Source organism: Lissotriton vulgaris, chromosome 5 (assembly GCF_964263255.1).
Source record: "Lissotriton vulgaris chromosome 5, aLisVul1.2, whole genome shotgun sequence".
NCBI classification, from domain to species: domain Eukaryota; kingdom Metazoa; phylum Chordata; class Amphibia; order Caudata; family Salamandridae; genus Lissotriton; species Lissotriton vulgaris.
The window spans coordinates 1179559579-1179584590 of NC_141693.1; the positions used below are offsets into that span (position 1 = coordinate 1179559579).

The following is a 25012-nucleotide window of genomic DNA, read 5'->3' on the forward strand; positions in this document are numbered from 1 at the left end:
GTTAATAGGAGCTCTTTTTCAACATTGAAAACGTTATGGATTGCAACGAGGTCCTCGAAACAAAACCGATGCTAACATTGTCTTTGAAACATGGCTTTTGATGGGAGTCAACGAGTGCTCAATTTGAGCCGGTGGTTTCCGGTGCTCAGCACCGGCACTTAACCATCAACACTTTTAGCGCAAACTAGATCCAATTGGGGCACTTTTCATAAGAACCAGTTAAGGACCCACTCATTTTTGTAGGCACAGGAGATTAAGTGATTTGCCCAGAATGTTAATCTGACGCTGAGACTCGTTCCCGGTTCCCCAGGTCCGAAGTCTGCTGCTTTGGCCATTACACCACATCCTCTCCCCATTCATGGTTAGTAGTTGGTTCTGTTTTAGGTGGAGCTAACGAGAAATGGGCTGGTGCATGCTGTCTCCTGACGAGAGCTCCGGCCCTTATTTGTTTTACAAATTAACCACTGGAGTAAACACTGGCTGAAGTGTTTGGACAGGCCTGGTGATATACTGAAGCTCCATACTCACTAGGCCCAGATGGACTCTGGATGAAACACCTTAAAGATTGTCGGTTTCCATTTTTCTCTGGGAGCAAGGAGTATGTTATATTATCAGTGTCTCTGCAACATGTTTCTACCATGTGTATGGTCCTGTAAACCACTCAGCGCCCATTACGGTTCTGAGTTTCTGCTTTGTCAGAGTTAAGGTGGCGTGCTTGTGTTCAGCAAGGAGTCCTAAAGGCCAGCTGTGGTGGTACTGAATGATGTATACTTTTTTAATGTATTACATTGGGTAATGACGGCTAAATCCTGCCATGAATCTGTTTAGTGAATAATCCATATGAATGTCTGTGTCAAAGACAGTGGCATTTGTTTTATTTCCATTTGTTTCCCCCTAATGTAGATGTATATGTTTTTTTGTTGAAGGACAACTAGATCCTATAAGGGTGGCAGTGCACTGTACAGACAACGGTAGAGATATCCAGTATTAATATTTTACAGTAAAGAATAATTTATATATAAATATATTACCTTATCGGTCCAAACACCTAAACTCACCCTCCCTAAACCCTAAAAACAACCTTACCTCCCAAATACCCTTACCCACCCTAAACCTTAAAAACACCCTGCTGCCTGCCTTGTATTTTCGTTTTTACACTTCTTAATCTGCAGTCTATGGTGTCCTGGCTGCTGGTGTGCCGTCAATCACCATAGATGGTTCCCAGCACAACCTCAGCCCGTTCCTTGGCACAAGAAGTAGCAATCAAAAAAGCTTTAATTGAGGTGCATACTTTTTAGGTCTCGCCTAGGCAGCGCTTGCGCTGTCTCTTCCAGACTTGCTGTATTCAGGTATGGACTTAAAGCTTCGCCCGTTTTCCACCCATCTTTTCAATTGACTCCTCTTCCTGTGCTTTCTAAAGGGTTGCTTTTGATTCGTGAATATGCTTAGTAGTCCCTCCTTAGTACCTACCTCTCTTCTGTTGTTACCTCCTATAAGGACAGCCCCTCTAAAATGTGTCCTTACATCTTAGCTTTCATTAGCAGGTAGGAAGCACTATTTACTTTATTCATGTCTTGCTGAAGCAAGCACAACAAAGCGCATAGCAATGGTGCCCTTCTTGTTTGTATTTGCAGTGCGCCAGGCAAGCTTTCACTGTAATAATGGCTGCCGCTTATTTTAGACGCGGCTCGTGGTGCATAGGTTTCGGCAATAGCATCCGCTTATTTTTATTTGCAATGCACCATGCTCGCTTTCACTTTAACAGTAGCTGCCGCCCCACATAGCACTCGCGTCCCATGAGTGCTGTGTGAAGTGGCAGCTATTCTTAAAGTGAAAGTGTGCATGGCACGCTGCAAATGCAAATAAGCAGCCGCCAAAACAAGAGGAGTGCAAAACAATGGGAAACTGGCTTCGACAATGGCGTCCACTTGTTTGTATTTGCAATGTGCCATACGCGCTTTCACTTTAAGAATAAATGCCATCCCACACAGCACTCACGTCTTAAAGTGAGAGCGTGCATGGCATGCTGCAAATACAAACAGGTAGCCGCCATTGCCAGCTTAACAGACTGTGAGCACAAACAAAAAAACAGAACACCGGCTTCGGCAATGGCTGCCGCCCCACATAGCACTACTGGGACGCCGGCTTAATCCTCCTTTGCCTAATTGTTATACAATTCATCAGTTGTTGACCAAAGACCACATTTTGAATAACCTCCTTAAGGTTTTTTTGTATGTATACATGAACTTTGGTAATTACCTCACTCGACTCATAGTTTCGTTCGGCATGCCAATCTCTTCCCCCCCATCTCCCTGAGGTATGTCTCCCTCACCTCCCCTCTCTATGGTCCTCATGTCTTCATTGCTCCCCCATTCTACCCCCCTCACCCTTCTTCTCGTCTCTATTTCTCCATCACCTTTTCTCACATCTCTCTTAACCTCCCTGCCTCCTCATCTTCCCTCCCTCCCAGATGTTGTCTCCACTTCCCACATCTCTTTCTGTTGCCCCATGTCTCTCTGATACCTTCCCTTTGTCCTCCTCATCCTACCTGTTTCAAGCACCCTGCATTTCTTTACTCCCCCCTCTCTCCTTTATCCCCACCTCTCATCCTCATTACCACCCGGCACGCATCGCCCTCCCTCTGTTTCCCTCGCCTTCAATTCCTTCATCATGTCTTACTCACTGTCTCCCCCTGTTACTAACCCTCCTTCGCACTGTTTCTCTGCTGTCTTTTCTCGGTGACAGACTCGGCAGCAGTAGGGCACAGCGTTCTCTCTCTGTCTCCCTGGCACAGGTGTTAAAGGGCCCATGTAACTACCTGTGCAGGGTTAGAGTATGGGCCAAAAGTAATGGGTACCAAGTGACGGCATCAGTTTACAAACAAAGCAAAAAAAACAAGAAACTTCCAAAACAAGCATTTACGATGCAATAGGTCTTGCATTTACGAGAGTTTGAGCTATTGGCATTGTAAATAACAGTGCCTTTTATTTATGTGTTTGCAAAACCAGCAAGCGGTGCATAAGCACACACTTTGTACTTTGCAGGTTTTCAGAACACATAATTAAAATGCATTGTCAGTTACAATGGCAATAGCTCAAACTCTTGCAAATTTGAGGTCTATTGCACTACGAATGCTTGTTTGACAAAAGGTCTGGCCCGGCGGGAAAAAGTTTTGTAAGGCTTTGCCCAAGCTCTTTTTTTCTCCAAGATGGTAAGTTGCATGAAAATAAAGGGCTGCTGCAACATAGGATGATGACATGAAATGCATCCTGTTTTGAACTCGAAACATGCTTCAAACTGTAGCAAATGCAGGATTTTCATCATGCTTGTAATATACCCTTATTTCCTAGCATCTCTAATAACGTGTTTTGCAAATTAAGAGTTTTAGGAACAGTTACCAGCTTGGCTCTATGGCCATCAACATGTGATGAAAAGAACCGGAGGGAAGGAAAATACATGTAGAATTTTGTCATTTTTGGAAATATGAAATATTGAGGATTTGAACCTGGGATTTGTGATTACCGCTTTGTCCCTACAACGAACATTCAGCTCATTGTCTCCAGCAATAAAATGTGCATGGTAACAAGGGAAATACAAAGGGCAGTTTATTTGAGAAGAGGGGGCTCAAAAGCAGACCAATGACACAGATGCCTTCAGCGTGATGGGGTCATGGTTGCGATATCCCACCCATTATATCCTCGTAGCGCTGAACACAAGACTACCATTGTTAGCCAAATTCTGCAGGCATTACTGAAGGTCTTCAATAGTGGACACATGCAGTATGAGTTCAAAAGCACATCCTAAAACTGAACCAAGCAAGCAGATGCACAAATTTAAAGGCAAATGCAACTGACCACAAAAGCCAAATACACCACATATCCAGTGCAGGACAGGCATTTTTTGATTGGCGCTCAACATAATTGCAACAAACTGGTTGTAGACAGCACAGTCCTACCCACCTGCAGCAGTAATTCTGATATGCGGGTCCTCACTACAGTCTTTCTGCTTATTGTATATTTTGTATATGTGTTCACATGGCAAAAATGTTGTCTTAATAATTTTGTGTAGCCTATACATCCCGGATATTATCTCTGCTTGGAGCTGTTGTTCTAATCTGGTTACCAGGTACAACTGTGGTATCTTCCTTCTGAAAGGTTGGGAAAAGAGCAGGGTTACTTAACAAACAAGTGTATCCTTATTGAGGGCCTTCATTACATGAATTTTCCAACAGTGGAAGACTGTGGATGCATTTCCTTTTTAATGTAGTCAATTATAATTTTGTGAGTTACTTATTTTGAGGATTGTAATCATGAACTTTCTTTTGCTGGTTGTGCTTAAGTGGGTTCAGCAAGCAGTGTTCATGCTGGGCTCTAAGGTGTATTTCCTTCTGTTTGTGGCAGAGGATGAGCATCGTGAGAAGTCTGTCTCCAACCACACAGTGCAGCAGCTCGTCTTGGAGAAAGAACAGGCCCTGTCTGACCTAAACTCTGTGGAGAAGTCACTTGCAGAACTCTTTCGGAGATATGAGAAGATGAAGGAGGTTCTGGAGGGCTTTCGCAAGGTGGGTTTGCATTGCCATTACAAACCAAAGCACGAGAAGGAACCTAGAAATAGGATATTTGTAGCATGTCTGGCTGTAGATATATATGCTCTGTATACTCCTGCCATCTACTGTAGGGCTCGGACTTTTGTAGATTTTTTTTTTCAAAGAAGTCTTTCGCGTCATGAGATGTAGTGTCATTCCTCTCTTACTGGACAATGAGCATGGTCACCAATTACATGTTAAAACATTTTTTCCTGCCAGCGAGTTTGGCGGTATACTGACTGGGCTCCAACATTTAACATGCATCATGTGTGTTTTTTGGCCCATACAATACAAATTTGAAAACCAGCCTCAGAAGAAACAGTCTGCATTCAACCTTTTTAAGCCTCGTCTTCTATGCGCTTAGTCAATATTCTCTGAAGACCAGCAGCCAGGGCTGTGCACCTTATTCTTCAACTTTTAGCACTAGACAATGTGGATCCTAAAAGAGTGATGGAACAAATGCACTACTAGAACTGCCCTCAGTGTCATTTGAAGTATCCGTGGTCTTGTCACTATAAGGTTTGTAACCTATGACTCTCCCCAAACCATGATGATGCCTTTAGCGAATTTCATTCAGCTCAATGACGACCTTACACTACTTAAAGTCGAGGCGCTGGGCACACCGCAAGATGTACTGTCAGTCGTGCGCCGATATCCCCAACCTCTTCAGTGACCAGGATTCCTTCAGAGCAGAGGAAGGATCAGATGCTGGCCCCAACTGCATTCCGTTGTACCAAGCCACACCCAACCTGGAAGCCATGTCCGAAGAAGAGGAAGCCCTGTTTGTCCCAAAGACCAACGGTCCTAGAATGAGGACTTCAGCTAGGGTCATAAGTATACTCGGCTCAGACACTCATCTAAGCCTCACTGCATGCCAAAGCAGAGCTCCTCTCCCAAGAGAGTTGGGCATTGAGCCCCATGCACAAAAGACTGCCACCTCCAGGGCCTGCCGCTACCTTTCATGCCGGTCTGCACAGGGAAAAGGTTTCAGATCCAGAGAAGGGCCTGTCCAAGGGCGTCGACCTCCCAACCCCCCTCTCAGCTGTTGAGCTCCATTTGTCCAAACCGACTGACAAGCGCAGACACCACTTGAAGCCGGCATGAAAGAATCCATTGACACCAGCATCTAGGCCTCCACCGACTCTAAAAACTGACTAGATGCTAGAGACACTTCCAACTCCAAGAATTCAGAGCAGCTGATCCTGCAAAGGCTCTAAGAAGAGCTCGATGCAAGGTAGAAGTGCCTTTTCATTTATCAAGTCATTAGAAACGTTTCGGCCAAACCTCCTCCTCCAAAGTCAGCAGGGACTTTGCTTTGCATGGGGAGGCTTACCTTCAAGTAGAAACTGCATCGGAGGTACCGCCTGGATCCAATGGCCAAGAGGCATAGAGACCAGTGCTCTAGCCCCCTTCCTCTCCATTATGCGCCACCTCCTTTGCTGTGCTATCGCAAACCACTTCCACTGCCTTACCAAACTCACCTGTTGGGCCCCCACACTTCTTTTCCATCCCGGGAAGCCCCTTTGGTCCTCCTGTTCCCAATGACACGCTCTTTGAACCAGGGCCTACAGATGACCCTTGGGACTACTACATTGTCGATCCCCCCTGGTGATCCAGACATCGATTACTATCCCATCATGGCATCCCCACTCACCAAGCACAGTTTTCACCCCCTTGGATGATACTACATCATACTACAAGATCATCTAACGAGCATCCACGTTTCACCAGGTGGGTATGCACATCCTCCACAAGGAAGAGGACTTCCTCATAGAGACACTCTCTAAATCAGAGTGGATGTTCCAGTTCCTGCCCATGTTCAAGGGCTTACTTAAATCCCTCTCTAATGCATTAAAAGAGTTGGTGAAGGCAAGGGTAGTAACACCCATGGTGTAGAAGTAGACACCCTCCCTTAATTACCCTGTTTACATTAGCAGCTAGTTTCTCCTCACTTCCTTGTTGTCCATATCATCTGAAAATGGGCCTCTATTCAGATGACACGTAAAACCCCCGGCCTTATCAAAACAGCAACATGCTGCATGCAGTGGGTAAGAGGGTGTCCCTAGGGTAGTTACCCATTTTTCATATAGTCAACTCTGTTGGGCTCCACTCTAGCCATGAGAGGTCCCAGTGGGAGGAAATGCAGGATCTGGATAAACATCTCCCTGAGGAGTTCAGGAAGAGGGTCGAGGAGTTTGTGTCAGAGAGGAAAACCATCTTAGAGGCCAATATCTGTTTTGCCCTCGATACTGTGGACACAGTCTCTTAGGCATTCATAACAGCGTCCTCCTCAGAGGCCATGCCTGGCTCCCCATCTTCAGGTTCACACTGAAGGTCCAATAGCTTCTCCTCAAATTCCCATGCGATGGAGAACACCCATTTGGGCCACAGGTTTGAAGAGATGCTGGAAAATAATCAAGGAGGACGCCAACGTTGCAAAATCTAAGTTAGCCTTCAAACTCCACATGCTAGGGGGCAACAGCCTGGAGGTGCTAAGGCCACTTCACCCCAAAAAGAGATACTCTTATCAGAAGCAACAGCTGCCCTTCCACCAGAATACGAAGAGGGGTTATAATCGTGGCACCTACAGGGACAATAACACCAAAGGTAGGGGTAGAGGCTGGTCCGGTAAAGGGGCCTCCTCCTTGATCAAGTTATTACCTGTCAGGTGGGAGACTACCCTATTTCCTCTCCCACTGGGAGTAAATCATCTCAGAGCAGTGAGTTCTGGCAGTCGTTTGCAACGGTTACTACTTAGACCATCTCACAACCCCCAACATCTCACACCACACACACAAACACACACACACTTAATATAGAACATATTTTCCTTCTCCAGGAAGTGGTGTAAAGCATTCCTTCAAAAGGAGGAAATAGAGAGAGTGCAACCTCACCACGGACAAGGGTGTAAACTCTTTTTGATCCCTTATTCCTAAGAAGGGCGGATCCCTCATGCAAATCCTGGTTCTCAAGCCTCTCTACAAATACATCCTGTAAGAACATTTTCACATGACATCTCAACATGACGTGTTCCCTCTGGTGTAACAAGGCGACTACATGAGGGTCGTATACTACAAGAATGCCGACATTTACATGCCCATCCACCGGTGCTACCTTCGCTTTGTGGTAAGTGGACTAGACTATCAGTTCAAATAACTGCCATTCTGGGTTACCACTATCCCAGGGGTGTTCACGAAGTACAAAGTGGTAATGCCCACTCATCTAATAAGGAGTAGCACTAATTTGTTCCCCTACCTGAATGACTGGCTGATCTGGAGCACAAACAGCAATTCCTAGCGCACGCTCAAGCAGCAATCTCCCAGCTCAATAGCCTCAGATTTACTGGAAATGCCTCCATGTCCTACCTTCAACCTATAGGTCCAGCCCTTCCTGGGGTCTCCTCTAAGGTCTATTACTGTAAAAGCCTATGCCAACCAACAGATGGTGTTGGAACCTTAGCAGCTGCTACCCCTTTTTCAGCCCAATAGTCCGCTTATTGTCAGTACTGTAAAGTGTCTCCTTGGGATGAAGGCCTCATTCACCATAGTGCTCCACGGCAGGCTCCATATGAGTCTGTCACAGGAGACCGCGTTATTTATACAACTGGAGACGCAATGGAGTAAGGACGTCGATCAGATTGTCTCCAGTCGTATAAATTACGCTGTGCCCCGGATTGCCTGATTCATTCAGCAAACTCTTGCCACACATACGGGCCTGAATATTACGTTCCATGGTTGGTCTGGGCACCACCGTCATGGTTTATACTGAATAACAGGTTTTGTCCTTAGTTGGCCCTTGCCACTTTATGGGCATTGGTGTAACCTGGTTTTGGACTCCAATTGAGCATTGAAAGATTGATGAGGGTCACTTCGCCTGTCCCCTTGTCCTGAGGAAGATCCGCATGGCTAAGGTATTAAAGTCCATTGGTTGCCGACAAGCCAGACCGAAACGTCAACATTATCCCCTACAGCACCATTACCCCTGTTTACAGCCTTAAGGAGACTCTCCTTACAACTTTAGAAAAAATAAATTCAAGGAATAATTTGCATGTGGGCAGGTTGCATCTAACTGTTTATTGGATATCAGCTTTGTACAGTCTTGTAAATATATGCCCTTTACTTGTCTACACACTTTGAGCTTTCTTGACTCCTATGTATACACTTGAGCACTCTTTCTTACACGTTCCCTAGAACATTCTCCTACCTTCTTGACTCTCTGATTGTTCCTTTAAATGACTAAATAAATACATTGTAATAATACTTAGTGGTTTTTCTGCACATCTGTTTGTTTTAATTATTTTTCCGATTTACAGACGTTTGTGAGCTGATTAATGTAAGCTCAAATAAGTTGATGATTCTGTTAATCGAAATCTTCCTTGAATAATTGGTCCAGGACCATTGTTTCTTTATAATAACCGATACCCAGGTCCAGGGACCTTTGGGAATACCCCATTGTTTATAATGGCTTTGTGCAAAACAAGCATAGTTCTGTTATTTTGCAACATTTAGATTTTAGTTACACTCCATTCATATTTTACTTTTGAATATGGCAGTCTAGTCAATTCTTATATTTTTATATTTGTGTCGACTGCATGGGGTACCAATTGTAAAATCACTTTTACAGTACTTGCGCTGAGCCTGTTACCAATAGAGCAATTGTCCTTTTTTATGCTCATTTAGACAATCATTCAAAACAAGGACCTTAAACTTCAGCAGGTAAAAATGTGCTGGGATTTACCATCAAGTTTTGACATCAACAGGAAAACTGTAGGCCTGTACAAGTGAAATAAATTACCACATTCTTTGCATTTAAACCGGCGGAATTCCAACCAGCCTTTACTGGTGATTATGGCAATCCTGTCATGCAGTTGTAAATTGTCGGTGATGTGCTAAAACGCTACCAAGCAAGACCCCTGACAACAAAAAATAAAAATGTATGTATGCATAAAAATGTACGGGCATCTGGCGTCTACATATTTTTACCACTTGCAGAGTGTACTAAAAAGGCATCTTTGTGCCGGATTCAGTTTGCTGAGTTTGGCAACACATTTAGTCTATTAGGGCTAACTAGGAACCACACAATACGGTTTCATTTGGAATAAAAGTGAACATCGGGTTCAGAAAAACGTTTCCATAGTTCAAGAACATTTATAAAATCCGGTGCTTCTCCATCAATCATGGGAAGTACACTTCAAAACAGTTAATTTATCTTAGGAGTTTAGGTGTTTAAATTTGTGCTAAGCACCTTTTTTGACAATGACTAGTGGCCTACCTTGCTATCCTTAAACCTCATACTTCAAGCTTCAAGGAACGAGGCTGGGGCAATTACCTCATTGGACATGGGCAATCTTTAAACCTTTTTTCTCTCTCCTAGAATGAGGAAGTGCTGAAGAAGTGTGCACAGGAGTACCTAACGCGGGTGAAGAAAGAGGAGCAGCGCTACAATGCCCTCAAGATACATGCGGAGGAGAAACTGGACAGGTAAGGATTCGGAGGTGTGCACCACAGGACAGAAACCTGTTCGTGGGTGTGCAGGTGTATCACCACACAACAGGCTGATGTCACACAGAGCAGGCAAATAGGTCATGAGACTGACTAATGTGTCCAAGTACAGGCAACAGGGAACACCGCTGTGTAAGATGATAGAAAAGGCATTCACATCAAATGACGGACAGACAGAGGACCAAACAGGGACTGGTGTGTCACTGGAAAGGCATAGTAAAGGTAATAGGGTCACAGGTCAGATCTAGACCTTAATGGCTGGCAGGGCACACTACAGGCATCTATTTCAAAGAGGAGGCAAGAGTTTCAGAAGACACTGACTAAGAGAGGTGCTCCAAATGTGCTGCTCCTTCAAACCATGAAAGTAACATTGTTTTGTGTGATTTCCTGGTGGGCTGCCCCTTACTTGGGCGTACAACGTATTGGTCTTCGTGTAAGAGACATACCGTCCCATCCGTCAGTAAAATCAGTATGAATCTGATCACCTGGATTGATTTCTCTTTAGATGTCATTTGATTGTTGCATTAATACACCCTTCAAATGAGAATTGTACTGTCATCACTAACACAATCTAATCAAATCTTTCTAATCAAATAAATCATTCTAATGCAACCAGCATATGAGTCATCAATGTGATAAGTCCTTAATGGATCCAAAACTATAAAATAGTTTTGAAAATGCTGGGCACCACAATTCTACTTTTTTATATGCTTTTTGGAAATTAATATGGGCAGAGGGTAAACCAGTCGGAATATAGGACTGCTTCATTATTTGGTATTATTTGGTAGAGGCTGCTATTACCAAGATCCCTTTACCATAGATTCAGTATAGTTGTATGTACCTGTGTTACATGTCCTTTTTTTCAAATGGAATTGGGATAATTGCATTTTGCTACTCTGAAAAACTGATTGAAACTTTTAAAACAAAATCCTTCCCCCTCCGATCATGAGCCTTGCATTGCAGTCATAAATGTAGAAAAACAATTCTTTCTTCCACCTCCACATGGTGCGGTCAATAATGACCTACTCTTTGTAGTCAGTCTCTCTCTCTCTCCCTCTGTTCACGCCCCAGTTCTCCAGGCCAAACCAAGGTCCTGCTGTTGGAGAAGCCAGAGACAGCGGCTCTGGTCTGTTGCTGCCCCCCCCTTTCACCAGGCATTCTCTGCTACTCCAGCTGCAGCCAAGATGTCCATTCCCTCATTGCCTTGGCAGCTCCAACAGCAACTGGAATTGTTGCAAACTGCCTCTCAGTGTACGTGGGCTACTTTTATCTCTCATTTGCTATGTTGAAACAGGGACTTCATCCACCAGACGGGAACCTCTCGCTTCACATACCAATCTGCACGACAGGCCTGTATTCATTAAGACTAGCCTACTTGCAACATTTAAGAGTGTGCTGTCTAGCATCTTCTGAATCCTTGGTCCCACTTGATGAAGGTAGTCTGTCTGGAAATATATATATAGTGTTCTTGAAGTAAAAGAAAACCATCTAATCACTGTTCTCCTGTGCCTAAACTGGAGTCCCTCCACTACTTAATTTTAAACTGCTGTTCATTTCTCTTTAACGAGATTCAAAATATTTCATGAAATGATAGAAATGGTTAATCTAATGGGCAACAAAATCAAAAGCAATCTTGTATCCCAATATTTCACAATCTCTTGAACAAATGTGTTTAACCCCTTAGCTTCTGAGGTTTTCACCCCCAGGCTAAGTCCTGTTTTTGATGTTAGGGCCCTTCATAACTTTTTTCCATAAAAAGGTACCCATGCCAGATTTGTGTCCTTTTACTCCAGGAGGGGCCACAATATAGCTTTTTAGGTTTTGCCTGGCGAAAGCTGCGCTTTCTGCGCAGCTTTTTCGCGCAGGCGAAAACCTGATGAGAATTGTAGTGTGCTTTGGGTCGGCCCTCCTCATTCATTGGCTGGCTCTGTAAATGGAGCCTTGCCATTGGACGAGGGGCCTGTCCGTCAATGCCGGACCAGACACGGGGGCGTTCCCGACATTCTTTTGCTTTTGCCGACGTCACGCGACGCCGGGAACGCCCCCGAGTCTGGTCCGGCATTGCCGGCACTGTAGGGAACGGGACGGACATGGAGCTCTCGGCTGTTGGGGAGCGAGTGTTTGCAGCGGAGGCACTGCTCAAGCGTCGGGTGCGGAAGGTGAGCGAAATGTTTGCCGGTTCCCACCCCCTCTCCCGCTCTCCGTGTCTCCCCGGCCCCGTTCCCGCCCCCTACCGCTGCCTCGGCTCCCGTTCCCGCAGTGCCGTTTCTCCTGTGTGTGTGTAAACGACATTTTATAAGTGTTATTTTACTTTGTCAGTTGTGTATTTTTGTCGCATTTCTTCTGTGTTGTGCTTGCTTCCTGTCCGGGTCTCTATACGTGTTTAGAAGCAGGATCGAGGCTGGCCTGACCCCACTCCTGTTACAATATTAGCCGGGTTTGGTAATGCGAAGGAATAAAGCGCCTTAGTACTGAGGAAAACCACGAATTCAAATGTAAATAAAAAATGCTTGAGCCAAAAGCCCTACAGCCCCTATCCCACCCCCGCCTCCACCCCCCTCAGCAAACGTCCCTGACCACCCCTCCATTTTTCAGGGATGATTTTGATGGTAGGTGCGGCTCCCCAGGGGGCGGGCTTATTGAACCCCTGCCTGTTCGTCACCTTCATCGCTGGCTCCGGGGTCTCCTGGGCTGGGGCTCAGGGCTGTGTCACTGCGGGTGATCCCAGACCCTCCCTGCCCCCCACCAGAGCAGAACCAACAACCTGCACTAATGCTTCATTAGCATGAGAGAGCAAGGACTCGTTATCCTGAGTGATGTGTGACACCCGCTGTGCTGCCGACCCCCCCACTATGAGAAATGAGCTCCCAGCCATTCTGTGCTGAGCTGAGGAACACGCCCCTTCGTCTAAGAAGAAAGGATCTGAAATCCTTGAGAGTAAATTATAGTCGTTAGTTGGTCTCCTAGCGCCAAGAATCCGACAGATGCTCTCTGGCGCTTTATAAAAAGCTCATTTTGTATCGTTAAGAGGTTTTCTGCGCCGGTCATGACAGGGTGAACAGGTAAAGCGTGTCCAAAAGCACAGGCACGGTGGCGGTTAGTGCAGGGAGTCCCCCCACTATTTCTGGAGAGTAGACTCCATACCCTATGTAGTGTATCACCTTGCGCCCCCAGTGCCTTCGTATGTACAAACACTGCGAGTGTAGGCCATCCCTAGGGTGTTTGAAAAAACCCTCCTTCCCACCGGCATCACCCTCGTTATGTCTCAAAGGCGCCCAGCACGGGGTTATCTTTGAATCACTGGTCTGCGGTTACAGAAAACTTCCCACAATTATTCCCCCCGTCCCCCTATTGCCTAATGAACTGCAAAGGTGCCGCGCGTTTATACTTTAAAGCTGGCCCAGCACACCAGCAGAAAACAAACATGCCTTAACACCAAGCTTTACTACTAAAATAAAAACACCAGCACATATTGTTTACTCTCTAAACGGAGTTTTAGGATGGCACCACGCCTCTGTTTTTCCTTGACTTTGTGCCTTTCCCCAGTGTGTGTCTGCCTCTTCGTGTTTTTGTGTGCCTGTCCGATCGCGTGTCTCTGTGCCGTTTTCTGTCGGTACCTGACATGAAGTATTTCCCTGAGCCCAAGGTTGTGCTTGGCGATGTGCGGGTTGGCCTGTTGTCCGTTTACCAGGATACTTATTTTACCTATCTTATAATGTGCGCAAGAATTTATGTATATATTGTGTGCGGCAATTTTGGGTCTATCGTGTGAACGAGTTGTGGTGTACTCGGGTCTACTGATCTTGTTTGTCGCTTCTTGTCTGGCTACATGTGTCATTTAATTTCTTCATATATTCTTGCGAGCATGTTGGGCTGCATTGTTCCTTATGCTGTGTGCACAAACCATGCTTCCAGGTGTTTGTGAGGTTGTCTTTCTGTCTGAGCGTAACTGACTCTGTTGTGGACTGTGGTATGCATGCGAGTCTGTCTCTGTATTAGTTGAAGCTTGTTGTTTTAGATTTTGATTCCTGAATGCGACACAAGTACACGGATCTCAGCGGGCTGAGTTCTGAGATTTCCCAGTTGATAACTAGTGATTGTGGAACGGTGAAACCAGCTATTACCAGCGAGTTTGGGTGAACTGTTTGGTAAGTAGCGCTCAGGACTTGAGGGATACCCGGGGAAAATGAAATAATGATTACCCCTTTAGGGAACCTGGGTTTGCCATCCTGGCTTTGACGAATGTGCGGTTCTGATTCGAGGCACATGTTTGTTTTTATCTGTCCCTCTTACAGAATTTGTCCCCATGTGACTCTCCTTCATAAGTTTGACAACTCACCGTTGCCTTTGAGTCATGCCCTAAACCCAGGAAGCTGATACAGTGAGTGCAGATAGTGCTTACTCTGTGAGAAGAGGTGCCGAGCCTCTGAATACTGTTTTTGAGAACCGAAGGGCTAGTTGGGGTTATGTGCCTTAGCTCCTGACATCTTCCTTAACCTGGTTCACGTTGTTGTGTGTGATCCCCTGTCACATAATTCGTTGCTCCACTGTCACATAATTCTTTGCTCCCCTGTGATGCTGTGTGTGTGTGTGATGCTGTGTGTGTGATGCTGTGTGTGTGTGTGTGTGATGCTGTGTGTGTGTGTGTGATGCTGTGTGTGTGTGTGTGATGCTGTGTGTGTGTGTGTGTGATGCTGTGTGTGTGTGTGTGATGCTGTGTGTGTGTGTGTGTGATGCTGTGTGTGTGTGTGTGTGATGCTGTGTGTGTGTGTGATGCTGTGTGTGTGTGTGATGCTGTGTGTGTGTGATGCTGTGTGTGTGTGTGTGATGCTGTGTGTGTGTGTGTGATGCTGTGTGTGTTGCTGTGTGTGTGATGCTGTGTGTGTGTGTGTGTGTGTGTGTGTGTGATGCTGTGTGTGTGTGTTGTGTGTGTGATGCTGTGTGTGTGTGTTGCTGTGTGTGTGTGTGTGTGATGCTGTGTGTGTGTGTGTGTGTGTGATGCTGTGTGTGTGTGTGTGATGCTGTGTGTGTGTGTGATGCTGTGTGTGTGTGTGTGATGCTGTGTGTGTGTGTGATGCTGTGTGTGTGTGTGTGTGATGCGGTGTGTGTGTGTGTGATGCTGTGTGTGTGTGTGATGCTGTGTGTGTGTGTTGCGGTGTGTGTGTGTTGCTGTGTGTGTGATGCTGTGTGTGTGTGTGTGATGCTGTGTATGTGTGTGTGTGTGATGCTGTGTGTGTGTGTGTGTGTGTGATGCTGTTTGTGTGTGTGTGTGTGATGCTGTTTGTGTGTGTGTGTGTGATGCTGTTTGTGTGTAGGGCTGTGTGTGTGTGGGGGTGGGCTCTGTGTGTGGCTCTGTGTGCGTGTGGCTGTGTGTGTGTGGGGGGGTGTGGGTGCAAATGCAATAGGTCTCGCATTTGCAAAAGATTAAGCTATTGGCATTGTAAATGACCATGCCATTTATTTATCTGTTTTCAAAACTAACACATAAATAAACAATTTGTCATTTACAGTGCCAATAGCTCTAACTTTGTCAAAGGCAAAACCGTTGCATTGTACTTGGTATCGAATCCAACAGCGGCCATGATGCTATGGAAAGAAAGGACAAAGCATATTGACCCACTGTTGACACTATGGAAAGAATGGAGGAAGTATCAAAGAAAGACAGGTGGAGCATAAGAACCGAGCTAGGGGATGCTCATCCATGAAAAAGGAGACTGCTGTTCTTTCCATGCCCTCAGAAAGTTCTCTTTAGGCCACAGCCCCCTAGATTTGAAATGGCTTGCTACCTACCACTTTCAGAACAAAGAAAGGGGTGTGGCAGTTATTTTGATGAGGAGAAAAGATAATGGGCCAGAAGGTGTGTGTGTGGGGGGGCTCTGTGTGGGTGTGTGTGGGGGGCTTTGTGTGGCTGTGTGTGGGGGGGCTCTGTGTGGGTGTGTGTGTGGGGGGGGTTTGTGTGTGTTGGGGGGGCTCTCTGTGGGTGTTGGTGTGTGTCATTTGCGAGAGATAAAGCTAGTGGCATTGTAAATGACAATGCCATTTATTTATGTTAAAAAAAACATAAATAAAAATAATGTCAAGAGCAATGCCAATCGCTCTAACTTTAACAAAGGCAAAACCATTGCATTGTAAATGCTTGTTTTAATAATGGAAACAAAGTGCTCTGCAAAAAAGTATGTCCCCCCAACCTACTAAAAATGGCATCAAAAATGGTTTAGAGTGCTGGCAACATTAAAATATGGTGAGGTGCACTGACCAAAAAACTCACCATATATTTGCCCGCCTTCCGTCCTGTCCAGTGTGTGTCTCCTCGGCAGGACAACAGCAGGAAAGGGAAAGGCTTCCTTCCTTCCTAGTGCAATGCGAATCTAACCATTTCTGGAGCTGCTCTCAAGCTGTTTGCAACATGAGAGCAGCTCCAGGATTGGTTGGAGCAGGCTAACCCAGCGCTCATTTTGAGGCTGTGGGTCTATGCCAGCTATCCCCAGGCTGTTTCACAGCTCTGGGTTTGCTGGGTCTGAAGTGTGCATGTCAAACTGGCCATCGCAAGACAGCCGGCCAATCCAGCATGTGCATGCACTAGCTGGGGAAGCAGTAATAGTGCAGGAATCGGCCCTGCCCTCGCACTCATGCTGTAACAGCGCAAGCCGGTGTCAAATTATCATAAAATGGAAATACCATTTTAAGGTCGAGCCTAAAGCTCATGCGCGGTCTGCAAGACCTTTTGTGTTCAACTAAACTACTTTAATCCCCCTCCTACTTGCCATTGAGTCACTGCTGTGTAGATCTTCTTTGCTGCCTCCTAAATAGTTTACACACAGGCTACATCATTTCCGGTCAAAGCGAAGGAGCACCAGTCAAGCACACTCTCCTTACACTTACTTTCTTCATATGTTGTTAAAGAGAACTCTTTTTTAAAAAGGTTGCTTTCCACCATCGCTGTTACCAGCATTTCCCTTAATACACCCTCCAACACCAATGCTGTGTTCTGACGCTCTGAGCTCAGCACGCGCCACCGTGAGCCGCTTTGTAAATAATCCAGCAGTGAACCTCGCCTTCGTTTCTGTCCACTTCTTTTGTTCCGTTTTCTGCTTCTTGCCGGTGCCTTTCAGCACCGACACTGTACCATGGCGTCCTCATACTGTCATCCGTTCCAAGCTGCCTGCGAGCAGCCGGATTCCTTCTGTTAGGGAAGTCCTGCCATGTCCAGAGCATGCGCCAGGTAAACTGTTTGTTGCTTTTCTTCTTTAGACCTGCATGACTGCAGTTAGGCCTTTTCTAAGCTTCCCAAAGCTGGCAGATAAGGGAAACTGGTAGCTTGCCGAGGATTACACGATGTGGCAATTGTGGGAGTCATCCGAGACCAATTTAGCTATTTGACCTCCTCACTCAATTAGAGGTGCACTGTTCTAATTGAAGCAGAATATTTCCCCACTTGTTGGTGCCTTTTGTGTTTAGAAGGACTGGGCCAGAGACAGTCACGTGTGTTTGCTCTGAATGTTCATCAGCCCTTCGGCCTCTCTACCTAGAAGTCAGCGGAAGTTTAAATTAGAGAGATTCCTGGAAACACTGCTCAGCTTGCAACGAGTGTTTGTTCATGTTTCTCGTAAGGTATGTAGCACTGTTTCAGATGAACATGGGCTAGTCCATGACGTAGCCCTGAAAGGTAGAAAGTCTTTTTTTTCCATCTTTTTGTGTTTGGTACATATTACAAGTTTGGGGCTCTACGGGGCCAACTCAGCCTTTAAATCTTTCTGAAGTGCATTAATAAGTGACATGCTGCATTAGAAAACCGGTAAATTGCAGTAGCAATTGCTGTATAAAGTTCAATCCTCCCTCTTGCCTCCGTGATGCACATGGAGGTGAAGATGAGTCGCCGGCCCCAACCCCACTTTGCTGTTCCTCAGAGCTGAAATCCTATTGAGTGCTGCTGCTCGTGAGTCCTGCCTCACCGGCTCTACTTTGTGCTGAGTAGACCTCGGGTTTCTATTTCCATCCCTGGGTCAAATCCAGCCATGAATTGAGGTCTCGTCTAAGTGCCCCGGTGAAATTTTGTTGAGTTCAAACTCCCTACTCCCTGCTTTTGAATCCAACATGACCTCATTTCCTAGAGTGGACAGTGTGCCACCTGCACCTTGAAGAGGCATGACAGGCGGTGGTCAAAACACCTCATGAGTGGGAAGGAAATGCTTTCTGTTTTACACGTTAAACTCTCTGATGCCCCTGGAATATAGTGGCGCTAATAAAACAAAACAAAAAACAAATATATAAATATTTACATGCTCTCAATCCAGGAAGTTAATCCGGGAACCTACAAATCTCGAAAATACAATGCAATAGGTCTCGCATTTGCAAGGATTTCAGCTACTGGCATTGTAAATGGCAATGCCTTTTATTTATGTGTTGGTTTTTAAAACAAATAAATTAAAGGCATTGACATTTACGATGCAAATAGCTTAAACTCTTGCAAATTCGAGACCTATTGCATGGCAAATGCTTGTATTAATGTGTGTTTACTCGCTGCACTGTCAGCAGGAGGGGTGATGCTCCTCCACTCCTTAGAAGGAACCACCCCGATATAGAGGCACAGCAGAAATACTACATTCTCCTAAAGTATTTCTGTTGTCTGCAGTGGATAATAATAAATATCTGTTCTGCTCTACTAGCTAACGTATATGTGAATTACAGAGGAAAACATTGCTGAATGGCTAGTGAAATGCTGGGATTGTGGAACATTTCTAATAATCATGAATGCTTGTTTAAGCAACTAGGGTAAAAGGAATGAACTGGTATTAGGACACTCTTAGACTTAGCGGCCACAAAGTGAACAGGGGAGTAATAATACAAATAGCTCGTTAATAATAGATATTCAGAACATACTTTCATGATTGGCAGAACTTTGAATAAAAAGTTACTATCACTCAAATCAATTTACAGCATTATCTATCTCATAAGAATAAAAAAGGGAATTGGCCCACCAAGAGTCAAAGCTGTAACTTTGGGTTATCTCATCTCTGCATAGGGTACATTACCTGCAGGGGAAGCTCGCTGTCAAAATGTCCTTCCCCCAAACCTTTAATTTATGTTTTAGGTCCCTGGGGGAGATATGGATGGAGCCATATATCAGCAGTACACAGAGGGTCTATGCTACCATGTTAACAAACTCATCACTTCTCATTCTTGGCGACGTAGAGCCAGGTAAAGGAACCGTCTAGATACACTCGCACAAGGAAACTGCATTGTTCAATCCCCATATTTTATGGTAGGCCGACCTGGTCCACACTAACTCCTTTCTGCTGTAGCAACATCCCGAAGTCTGTAGAATTATCAGAAAAGTTACACATTTTCAAAAAAGTCACGCTTCTAAACACAAGTATAACTACTTAAAATTAGCTATCCATGCTTGTTGGATCTGTACGAGTGGCGCAGCACTGGGGACACAGCGCAGTGATGGAGATGCACGCTTGGATCGTGGCTCAGCCCCTCGCTTCTTGAGCAAGCAAGGGACATTTATTTAAGCTTTTGTCTGTACCGCTTGGTCTATGGCAGGTGTGTGATTGGGTCAGGTGTTCCTCAGTATAGGACACTACACCCCCCAAAATCGAGATATAAATGTTGGACAAAACTAACAATTGTGTGGCTCGACTTAGAAACAACAGTTCTGTTTGATTTCCATTTTATACTTCAGTCTTTATATCATTGGGACGGTTGAGGGTTCTGTCTCAGAGTACTGATAGTTAGCAGTTTGGCTACTGGCAGCGGTACTGTGTGTTCCACTTGCAGGTGACACAAAAAATAGCTACTTGGTGGATACAATATATTCATAAAAACTACTTCAGCAGTACTACTGCTGGTAAAGACTTAAAGCAGGATATAAGTGTTGCTGCTTTTTAAAGCACCCTTGAACCTGGATACTCGCTTTCGCGTTTTGCAGAGCCGCACTTCATACTCCATCAATTAATCACCCATCAATTACATACATATATAAAGCCCAATATTTTACAAGCTCGTATACTGCTTAAATGAACAAAGCTTTGACGGTATTTTAAAGTGTGGAGACAGGAAGAGAAATGAGGGAGATGGCTTGAGGCTAAGAAGAGCTGTTCTAGAACCGTCCATACCATACCAACTTGTTAGGAACATAGATACAGCAGAGGCATGACTTTGTTCTACAAAATCTTAATTTAAATAAAGTTAGCCAACACAGATGTGTGTGCAAAAACCTTGCAAATGCATTCAAAGAGGGCTATTATGGATGCACGTGTATCTTTGGCAGCCATCTTTGAATACCCTGTTCCTGCTGAGCATGCATGCTTGTGATGGTCATCTTGAAATGGGTAAAACCCAATTTCAAGACAGACGCCCACTGATAGTGTATAGATGCAAAAAATAAAAAGAAGTGGGAGAGGGGCAAAGGGGTGGGAGTAACAAGCAAAGGGGCAAAGAAGATGTAGGGGAAATAACAGTCTGGCTGGGGGAAGGGAAGCAAAGCAATAGCAGAAGGGGTGAGGCCAATGTCAAAGGGGGAACTACACACGGGATACAGTAAGAAAACTCATGTAGTTTCTAAGAGTGCATAGACCCAAGGAAACCATAGTTCTCCACATAAATGCAACATCGGCATCAACTGCATTTTGATAGTACATGTGTAAGCATTAAGGCACACATACGAATGAATTCTCTTTTCCATGTTATTCGCCAACAATGAGTTTTTCTAGGATAGACCTGTGCTCCAACATAAATTAACAACATGATATAATAATGAACTGAAATGTAAACAACTGTTGCAATTTTCCTTTTCCAGAGCAAATTCAGAAATTGCCCAAGTGCGTACCAAATCAGTTCAAGAGCATGCTGCTTACCAGGCCAGCCTTCGCAAGGAGCAGCTGAAGGTGGACGCCTTAGAGAGGACGTTGGAGCAAAAGGTGAGTCGTCTTATGGTAAATTGAAGAGGGGCCAGGTAAACTAGCCCAGGCTTTTCCTAGTTCAGTGTCCCTTTTAGAGTTGGCGACCTGTTACCTAGATTTTTGTTGTAATTTCTAGTGAACAGCCTCAAAGACATCACTAGTAGTTATCTTTCAAACCTTTCAGTGCAGACAGAAGGTGACACCAGGCCTCTATCTACAAACAATTATGATTTTTTAGTTCTCTTTGTGTGTACTTCTAGGAGGTCTTGGCACATAGGTTCTGGTTAAAAGCCACCGTAGTGTGGCATCCCTCCAGATAATGTATAGTCAGTTATGTATACAACAGGCTGGAAATAAGACAGGTTGTATGATCCGCAGTCCCTCGAGTGCTGCCAGTGTTTTTCTTTGGTGTCATGTGCACAAGTGCATCAAAACACATAATTAGGATATCTCCTTCATTTCTCTACACATATCTAATTATTTTACTTACAAACATAAAACAGGCGTTTACTATACATACCTGATATCTTCTTACCACTCATACTGACAAGGTCTAACAAACTGCCTATATGAGACCTCCTTTATGCTCCTATACCCATCAGCATTCCCGTGCTAAGCTTGATTACATATATAATGGTCTTCTCAGGTCTCCTATACACTTGTATAGGAATTGGCCAGACAGGACATTGAATGACAACCTGAATGACTAGTTAGCTGGTCAACATACATCCGGAACCACCGGCAGTGACATTCAAATGAATAACCAAGCCTATCAAGTCAACAAAGAATGGGTCTTTCGCTGCGTCTTGCTCTCGCTCTCCCAAACTGCTTCCTCTATAAGGCTACTTTTTCCCTCACTACTGTTTCTGTGTATTTCTTTTCACACTGCCTCTCATCCCAACTTCTGCTTCCCTTTGAGGTCATCCTTCCACTTCCTTTTTCTTTTTTTCCCAGGTATGTCTCCCCCTCTATCACTGTCCCTCCCATCTCGGGATTTCCATCTTCTCTGACATGTCGGTCTCAGATTTCTGCCTCTCTCTTTGCCAGAAGCTCCTTTAACTCGGTATGTCTGTCTCTAGCCTAGCCTGCAGCCCTGCTAGCCTGTGTCAAGCTGTTTGTCTTCTCTAAACTGAAACCTGACTTGGTCGATCAAGATTTCGCCTTACTGCTATTTAAAAGCGCAAAAGTGTACTTTAGAATCTACAGAGAGCTTCCCTCACTCTCTCCCTAATTTAGGTTTCTCGGGGCTCCACTCTTCTACAAATATCAGTGGCTCTGCCTGACACTTGTTTTCTTCTTCTTTCTCCTGCAGAATAAAGAGATTGAGGAGCTGACCAAGATCTGCGATGAGCTGATTTCCAAGATGGGGAAGAGTTAACCCTCTCTGGACTCCAGTATTTCTTGTGCAATACAAGCTCAGACCCTTGAGCGTTCTGTGGAACAGAGGGCCCTGGGTGTACGGGGTCGGGAGGCACGGCTCTAGGTGCACTGTTAACTCGCCTCCCTTTCCTTACACTTCCTGTTGGGCCTGGTGCTTCCTGTTCCAAGCTGTAGCTCTTCGTCAGCAGGGGGCGCCGTCCCATGCTAAACCTGTGCAAGCCCGCTCCCTCTGATGTGCTTTTCGTTGTTTTAGTCTGGTTCATAATGTTCCTGTATCAGGGAGATTGCCAAGCTATGGAATTGAGACCTGGAAAGCAACGGTTTGTGGGTCCCTCCTGCTCAGATGTCCTATGGGGTTCCGATAAGCTGGTTATATATTGGCTGTGTGGGCTTGCAGAGGGAAGGGACATTTGCCTTATGGAGCAAAACAAATAAAGTATATATACGTTTGATGCTTTATTAAGAAAAAGAGTTAAAGGAAGAAAGGTGAGCACATGCACATCGCACGCAACAGAAATCCTTCTTCACTGTAAATAAAGATTTCATTGAGACACATTGGTTTGTTGGGCATTGAATGTTTTTTTCAAGTCAGCCTCGTGGATCTTACAAATTACCCTCCCCCCAATCTACCTCCATAAATCCCACCTTCAGGAGGATCATGCGTAAAGTCTCTCTGTATGTCTCTGTTGCACACTTTTCATATTGTAACTGTAGAAAGACGAACAAAATATATTTTTCATTTTTTTGGGTGTATTTATATAAAATTGAACTTACCCCAATCCTAAGAGGTTTACATTACATGTCACCTCATGCAGGTTATATGAGCTTGCTGGACATTAACGGAAATTACAGCACAGTTACAGCTATACATAACTTTCAAGCTATCGCATATTACAACAATTATTTCATTTATTTATTTGTTAACATTGAAAGTACCACGAGGAGAAAATAGTGAGCACAGAATAATCTTGACTTATTTTCTGGGAGTTCGGAGTAATTGTGCTATTCTAGGTGGGAAGGGTGTTCCAGAGGGAAGGAACAAGTTAGGAAAAAGTTTGTTTGCATCTTTTCAACTCTAGGGTCGGTGGTTGGAGCTGAGTGTGGTATGGTGGGCACAGCTTGCATAGGAGAGATTTTCTAGAAGGTATTCAATTTTTGGGTGTCTATAGCCTTGTTGGTTCTGCATGAGGATTTGAATGTCGTCTGTGCTGGTGCAGTTTCTGCAACAGATCTCAGATCAACTTTGGTTTGTCTAGTTCTTTGTATTTGGTGGATCTGTAGTGAGAGATTCTTGATTTACTTATGGATATCTTTGATGGATGTTACTGGTTTGGGACAAGCAAGTAAGGGACAAAAGTGATATCTCCTATAGAAAGTTCGTAAGAGAAAAATGTCACTTCTAGGATATAGGACTTGGTATAGAGCAGAAATTTAAATGTCTTATTTTGTGCTTTATAAGTGGGTAGGGGCTTGCTCGTGGCATCTGCTGCAAAATGAAGGTGGATAATTTTACTGAGAAGGATGCTGATGCTGGTTTTACGTGTTTTTACCTATCCACTGGAGCGCATTAGAGACCTGTTTGTTGATGAGGAGCGGAGTAAGACCGCAGATGATGTTTTCAGTATCTGAAGTATGAGCACATTTTGCATTCTGGTTTATCCTGGTTATTACTGACAGGATGATTCGTCTCCTCTTGGCAAGTATTATCACAAGGATTGATAGGAGATGTACATGAATCATTGTTATGGATTGGGATTTTGTTGGTGGAGGAGGCCTGGGATGTGTCTGGAGACGATGTGGAGGGAAATGTTGATATGTACTGCCTTCAAGATCTTTAAGAGTTGAAAACTGTTGTGAACATGTACAAGTTTATCTTGGAAGATGCATCATCATTTTACTGTTTCCATAAAGTGTAATGTGAAGGTCACAAAAATGACTAGCTTGGACCCTTGGAGTTTTTCTAGTTCAAGTATATCTGATTTCTTAGTTGGCCTCTGTTGGGACAGAAAAGTCCTCTGCATGGTGAGGGACGTGTACCCCTGCCCGGAGTGCCTAGTTGTATTGTGGTCTTGATCCCTCATGACGTTTTTTGGTCATAGGCGAACACGGATAATGCATGTGTGCCATGACATAGACCTGTCTCGCGGATTGTGGTCTTGTTGGACCTGGAAGGGAGCCCAAAGTGCCACCTTCATAGTTGTGGAAGGCTACCACCTTCACCAGGAGTTAAACAGTGCAAGTGCGGTGGTTGCAGCATACTGTGTAGTGATCAGAAGTGAACAGGTATTTTTTTAGCCTGTATCCCTTGAGTGAGGCCTACAGGCTCCCTCACTTTTAAAGTACAGCTGCGGGCCTACATCAGGTGGATGTGGAAGTGCGAGCAAGATACAAACGTGCCGAGTGCATGTGTGCTGAAAAGGAATACACTACACCTAGGGTACAGTGCACACATGGTAATTGTGTGTGTGCTGGCAGGGTGTGCTTTTAAAATAAAACACAGATGTAGTGCAGAGTGACTGCAGTACTGAACAGTGTGCGCTGACTGAGTATGTGTGCTGCATACGGGAATGCTGGTGGTTGCATAATACATGAGGGCAGCAGTACTTGGCAGTGAGTGTGCTATGAAGGTACCCTGAGTG

The 25012-nt window shown here is 44.8% G+C and overlaps 1 protein-coding gene across 6 annotated transcripts in view; it reads left to right on the top strand.

Annotated features, from left to right (window-relative positions):
- The window catches only part of TACC2 (transforming acidic coiled-coil containing protein 2), a 395420-nt gene extending 372492 nt beyond the window's left edge, over positions 1–22928 (top strand). For 5 of the 6 annotated variants that reach the window (XM_086922956.1, XM_086922957.1, XM_086922958.1 and 2 more), the window contains 4 exons: positions 4401–4561; positions 9959–10065; positions 20891–21011; positions 22306–22928. In XM_086922956.1, the coding sequence (XP_086779082.1) occupies positions 4401–4561; positions 9959–10065; positions 20891–21011; positions 22306–22371 (455 nt within the window). In that variant the 3' untranslated portion in view covers positions 22372–22928. The remainder of the gene's footprint in view (positions 1–4400; positions 4562–9958; positions 10066–20890; positions 21012–22305) is intronic. The other variant, XM_086922962.1, reaches the window with a different exon arrangement.
- The last annotated feature ends 2084 nt before the right edge of the window (positions 22929–25012 follow it).